The sequence below is a fragment of the Mustela nigripes genome, unplaced genomic scaffold, assembly GCF_022355385.1.
Source record: "Mustela nigripes isolate SB6536 unplaced genomic scaffold, MUSNIG.SB6536 HiC_scaffold_148, whole genome shotgun sequence".
Classification (NCBI taxonomy): Eukaryota; Metazoa; Chordata; class Mammalia; order Carnivora; family Mustelidae; genus Mustela; species Mustela nigripes.
The window spans coordinates 6,679,062-6,685,061 of NW_026739562.1; the positions used below are offsets into that span (position 1 = coordinate 6,679,062).

The following is a 6,000-nucleotide window of genomic DNA, read 5'->3' on the forward strand; positions in this document are numbered from 1 at the left end:
CAGGGCAGGCATGAGGACTAATGGGGAGAGTATGTGAGTACTGCCCTGGGGCGCAGCATTAGGCGGTGAACGTACAGCCATCCGTTATTCAAGTACAGCTCACGTCTGACCTGGCCAGGCTTCACCAGGTATGGTCCTTGCTCCCATGACTCTGACATTTTAGTGGAGGGGAGACACAGTACATCCTGAAAAGGAATGAGCTCGTAATGACAATGCTATGAAACAGCAGGCCCACCCTTGCAGGCTGAGGAGAGCCTGGGAGGGGGTGTTGGAGGGGACAGAGAAGAGATATATTCTGTAGGATGGTCCAGGAGGGCCTTTCGGAGGAGGTGACCTTTAAACAAAGCCCTGGAGGAAGTGGACCAGTGAGCCATGTTAATATGTGGGGGAAGAGGATGACAGGTGGAAGAGGAAGTGCAAAGGCCCTGAGGCACGAGCATGCCTAGCAGAAAGACAGCAAAGCAGATCTGGGTAATTGAAGTAGAAGGTGAAAAACAGAAAATGGTTTGGGAAGAGCGGGGGCGAAACAAAGCTGGGCCTTGTGGGCCACTGACAGGATGGCGGTGTTCTTCCTGAGGGATGAGAGGCCACCAGAGGGCGCTGAGTGCCGAATAGACTACAGCGCAGCTGTGGTAGGTCCTGACTGCCCCGGGCTTCCTGTGATGGCCAGCAGGGGCCTGGCACCCTAGAAGCACTAGAAAAGCAGCTGGCATGAATAGTAGGATGCTTTTGAGTGTGAGCATGTCCCCAGAGGGGGGTGGGTGAGGAGAGAGGCCGTTTAAGTAGATGTGACCAAAGGTGGGGAATGGGTTTCAGGAAATCCGACCTTGACCCTTACTCTCCCCTCCGTCTGCAGCTAAAGCAGGAAATGGGCAACATCGTGACCAACCTCATTCAGAACTACAAGGACAGTCATGAGGACAGACTGCAGGAGGCCTGGGACTACGTGCAGGCCCAGGTAAGGCGACGGTGGCAGGGGTGGGGGTGGCGTGAGCGTCCTGGCCCAGTGTGTCTGAGTCTGGGTGTCGTCTGCCTGACTGAATATTCCAGAGAGTTTGTATATGAGTGTGTATCTGTTGGGGGCAAGGGGCCTATGAGTTGTACCCCTGCCTAGCACCCCAGCTCCCACCCCAGTCTCTCAGGGGGCCCAGGGTCTTGGAGGCTGCCCGGGGCTCCTGATGCCCCCAGTCTATGGCCAGAGCAGGAGGGCCCTCCTCGCAAGCCAGGCTGGGGAGTGTCAGGAGTCCCTCCGGGGGGTTAAGGAACTGGGTGCCAAGGCTGATGTGCAGACACGAGTCTGAGTGGAGGCTACCTCTGGGAGGGTATTGGCATGGGATATACCCATGGGAACCTTCTGGAGTGAAAGGAATGTTCTATCTAAATCCTGATCCAACTGGCAGTCATGTCAGTCTATGTTTAAAATTTTGTCAAGCTGTGTGTGTGTGTGTGTGTGTGTGTGTGTTCCACCTCAGGTAAGTGAGAGAGACAGACTGACTGAATGAAGGAATGAGAGAATGACTGACTGACAGATTCCATGACTGACAGACTGAATGAATGAATGATGGACTGGTGACAAAACGACTGACTGACTGACTGAACGAATGATGAACTGACTGACTGAATGAATGAATGAATGACAGAATGAATGAATGCATGCATGAATGATGGACTGACTGGCAGACAGAATGACTGACTATATGAATGAATGAATGAATGAATGAATGGTGGGCTGGCTGACTGACTGAGAGACAGAATAACTGACTGGCCCACTGGGTTCCCAGCATGCCCTGATGGCGAGCCAGTCACCACACACACAAACGGACCTCGGGGATCAGGTCCCAGAGGCTGTATGCCCTTGGTGGGGACCCAGCGTCTCTGGGCTGCCGCAGCGGCCTCCTATCTCCCGAGGGGGCACCGGCCACAGCGGTCACTCAGGGCCTGCCTGCAGCTCTGACTGACTGCCGCCTGGCAGGGGACTGGGGTATGAGGGGCAGGGGTGGGGGCAGCGGGAGTAGGTCCGACTCCACGGCACCAGGAGAGCAGGGATCTGGAGACGGGACTCTGTCCAAACCACATGGGTGCATCCCCTTTTCTGGGCCGTGAAGAGGGGAGGGTAGTGTTTCCTGCCTCACAGTGTTTGGTGAGGAGGACCAGATGGAGCCGGGTTGGGGGGGGCCTGTGTCCGCTGTGGCGCTCAGTGCCTGTGGGAAGATGTTTTCCTCACACGTTCAGTTTGACCCACAGTTGCTGAGGTTGGGGGTTCCCTCATGTCCCAGGATGAACACGTCCCTCCTTCAAGGAGCCTGGGGGAGAGGCGGGTCCCTTGAGAGATGGTGCGCACCCTGCCGTGGGAAGCACTTGACTGGTTGGGGGATTTCTGCAGCTGGTGAGGCCTCTAGATCATTCTGATGTCTGTCAGATGCCTCCTTGGCACGGTGGTTAAGAAAGCTGACTGAGTCAGGCCCCTGAGGCTGGGACTACCAGCTCTGCTGCTTGCGGAGCCTGGGTCCCTGTCTGGCAAACAGGGCCTTGGACCCGTGAGAGGAGTGTGTGAAGCCGGTGGCGCTTACACAGCGCTTTGGTGGCATGTTGGTGATGAAGGCTTCTTGGTCTCGGCAAGAGGCGGGGTCGGGGACTCTGCCTGGTGTGGTGGTCAAGGAGCGCTGTTGCCTTCTGATGAGGGTATGAGGGCCTGGGTGCGCCCCTCAGCCGTGCTGGCCTCTGGCCCAGGCTGGAAGCTGCTAAGCATCCAGACAGAGGGAAGGAGGACAGAAGGAAGGAACCTGTCCCAGCCACTGCCTGAGCTTGGCTCGCCCCCTGCTGGTCACCAGGCTGCTGGTCAGGGACCCGCCACGTTGAGCTGGGAGGGAAGCAGGGGGGACCATCCATGCACCCAGCGAGGGGGACGTGAAGCTTACCCTGCAAGTCCACTTAATCCTCCCAGGGACCCTGGCAGAGTGGCTCTCGCTAACCCTTTACCACGAGGAAGCCGGGGCTGGTGGCTGGCACAGGCCCTCCCCAACTCGGTTCTTCCTTCCCAGGGGCCTTTTCAGCACAGGCCTAGCTCCTCACATCCCAGCCCTGTCAGGAATTCAAGCCCAGATGTGACCCACAGCCCCTCAGGGTCCCTTCACGAGCCCCACGGAGGCGCTTCTGGCCCAGGGAGTCTCAAAAGGCCTTCTTCCCCTCTGGAGCCAGAACATTTTCTCTTCCAAAACGCAGAATTGGCCATATCTCCTTTTTCACCTTGACAACCAGGAAGCTCACAGCCAGATCTCAATTCTAACATGTACACAGCAGCTAAAAGTGGAGCTGGCCTTTCCCGAGCCATCCAGATCAGAGCTGGACACTTGGCCTGCCTCATCCCGGGGAGTCCTCCCAGCAGCCCCTTGACTTAGGAACCTTTGTTACCCCATTTCGCAGATGAGGAGACTGAGGAAAGCACTTTAACCGAAGTTAAGCTGCTGGTACATGGCAAAGCTGGGATTTGAACCCAGTTGCTGGACTCCAGACCCCACGCTCTTTTTAAAAAATTATTTATTTCAAGTAGGCTTCATACACAATGTGGGGCTTGAACTCACGACCCAGAGATCAAGAGTTGCCTGCTCTACGGACTGAGGCTGCCAAGCTCCCCGAGACCCCCACTCTTAACTGTGTGTTGTTTGCCCTGCTCTGTCCCACTTATCTGTGTCCTGTCTTTCAACTTGAACGTCCCTCCTGTGCTGCTTTGTATTTCTACTGCCCCTGACTTTTTGTCTCTTGCTGTTTTAATGTTTATGATGTCTGTTTCCTGAAAGCCCCTTTAAATTCCCTGTGGCTCCCAGAAGCCAGAGTGAAACCTAAACTCTGATCCTGGTGGTTTGCTGGGCCTGGGCGGGAGGGGGGTGGTGGCTGAAAGTGGTCGATCTGAGCCTCTGTCCTGGAGATGCCGCCTCCCCCTGGAGGGCCGCCTGCCTGAGAGCTGTGGGCGTGAGCAGCCGGTCTCCCCGCAGGTGAAGTGCTGCGGCTGGGTCAGCTTCTACAACTGGACGGAAAATGCGGAGCTCATGAACCGCACCAACATCACCTACCCCTGCTCCTGCGAGGCCAGGAGGGAGGAAGAGGACAGCTTCGTGGTGAGGAAGGGCTTCTGTGAGGCTTTCGACAGCAACAGGACCGAGAGCGGGAACAGCCCCGAGTACTGGCCCGTGTACCATGAGGTGTGTGGACAGCTGTGGGGCCCGCGCTGGACTTGGGGCACCCTGGGGTCTGGGTACTCGGGCCACCCTTCCTTCACTTAGCTGTTTCTGCCTTTGATTCACCTGTTTGCTTGTCATTTGTACCTGCAGCAACATATTCGTTGATTTACACAGTCAGGGAACACACAGACCCCGCTCTGCCGGCCCTCTGGGCCAGGTCAGGGCGGGGCGTCCCGGCCATTGTGCATGGTGGGGTGAGGCTGCGTGGTGGGGTGACGCGGTCGTGTTTTCCCCTTGTAGGGCTGCATGAAGAAGGTGCAGGCCTGGCTGCAGGAGAACGTGGGCATCATCCTAGGCATCTGTGTGGGCGTCGCTGTCATCGAGGTCTGAATCCCTTCCCCCTCCAGCACCCCGGCTCCGCCCCCAGCCCTACCATCCCCGCTGATGGCCTCAGGGAGGCCAGGCCGGCCTGATCACTGTCCCCTCCCTGGGCGCCTCTGCCGCAGGAGCCACAGGCTGGTCCTGAGGCTTTCGTTGTGGGTCCACTCCATCCTGCTCAAGCCCCGGGACCCTCGCCGACCTGCACAGTGAGATGCTGCCCTGGGTCCTCCCTCTGACTCCTGCCCTCTGCCCCCACAGTTCCTGGGGATGCTCCTGTCCATCTGCTTGTGCCGGCACGTCCACTCTGAAGACTACAGCAAGGTCCCCAAGTACTGAGGCGGCTGCTGTCCCCCATCTCCCTGCCAGTCCCCCCGCCTCCAGGCTCCTCAGGGTCTCCAGGTTCTGCTCTAGGCTCACCGCCCACCTCACTCCCTGTGCCCGTCCTGTGCTGGCTGGAGAGGGGAGGCTTTCTGGGGCCTGGACCTGTCTCCCTACCTTTCTGCCTCCAGACTTGAGCCCCAGGGGCTCCGTGGCTGCTTTGCTTCTTGCCTGCCGGGATCCGCGTAGGCTCCCAGAGAGAACGCTCCCACGGCGTCTCTGCACAGGGGCACGGGGTCTCTGCCCACCTTGGGAGCTTTGTACATGGGGTGGGGAAAGGTGTATTCAACATTGGGGATGGGGGTGGGATTTGGAGAAGTCATCGGGGCTGCCCACTGCGTGGGTAAACTTTTTTTTTTCCACTATAATTCTTCTATCTTTGGTTTTCACATTTTCATTGAAGGTGGTGGGAGAGGGTGGGCTTTACCTCACATTCGTAGGAGCAGCAGCCCATCACCAGGCCAGCTCAGATCAACCGAGGATGAGGCTCTGAGCTGGGCCGAAGAAGGGGTCCCCTGGGCCGGGGAATCTGGACTGGCTCTGGGCTGCTTAGGGAATCCGGGGGATGAACCCCGGGGGTATGACACAGCTGGTCCTGCGTTTGCCAGGATCCCGAGTTGTCCAGGGAAAGGGGGGTGGGGGGAGGATGCTTTCCCCGGAGAAACTAGGCGGGCCTGTCCTTTGCCCCCGAGGGAATGGGTGGGTGAAACTGTGCCTTGTAAGGCAGTGGGAAGGGGCCCTGTGCACAGTTCTATAAAACACGTCCAAGATTTGACAAGTAACATTAAAGAGGATTTGTAACGATCCAGCTTGCCGCCTGGAGATGCTGCTTTTGGAGTCCTGAAAACAAACTGGTAAGAGGCGGTCTACCCTCAAGTAGGGCTGGAAGGGGCATTGGTTGGGAGGTGTTTCCGCAGGGCCCACCAGGTGGCGCTGCTGCCTAGCCTTGGAGCCTGGCAGAGCCCAAAGTCCCTGGCTTCTCCAGGCTCCTCACCAGCCCCAGCCCTGTGGGTCTCTAACTCCAATGGGAGCGCTGGTGAAATGGTTCTGGGCCCAGGGGATT

The 6,000-nt window shown here is 57.9% G+C and overlaps 1 protein-coding gene across 2 annotated transcripts in view; it reads left to right on the top strand.

The window, feature by feature from the left end:
- LOC132008515 (CD82 antigen-like) overlaps positions 1 to 5,759 on the top strand; it is a 47,324-nt gene extending 41,565 nt beyond the window's left edge. For both annotated transcript variants that reach the window (XM_059387156.1, XM_059387157.1), the window contains exons 6-9: positions 857 to 958; positions 3,993 to 4,199; positions 4,479 to 4,562; positions 4,818 to 5,759. In XM_059387156.1, the coding sequence (XP_059243139.1) occupies positions 857 to 958; positions 3,993 to 4,199; positions 4,479 to 4,562; positions 4,818 to 4,895 (471 nt within the window). In that variant the 3' untranslated portion in view covers positions 4,896 to 5,759. The remainder of the gene's footprint in view (positions 1 to 856; positions 959 to 3,992; positions 4,200 to 4,478; positions 4,563 to 4,817) is intronic.
- Positions 5,760 to 6,000: the final 241 nt, after the last annotated feature.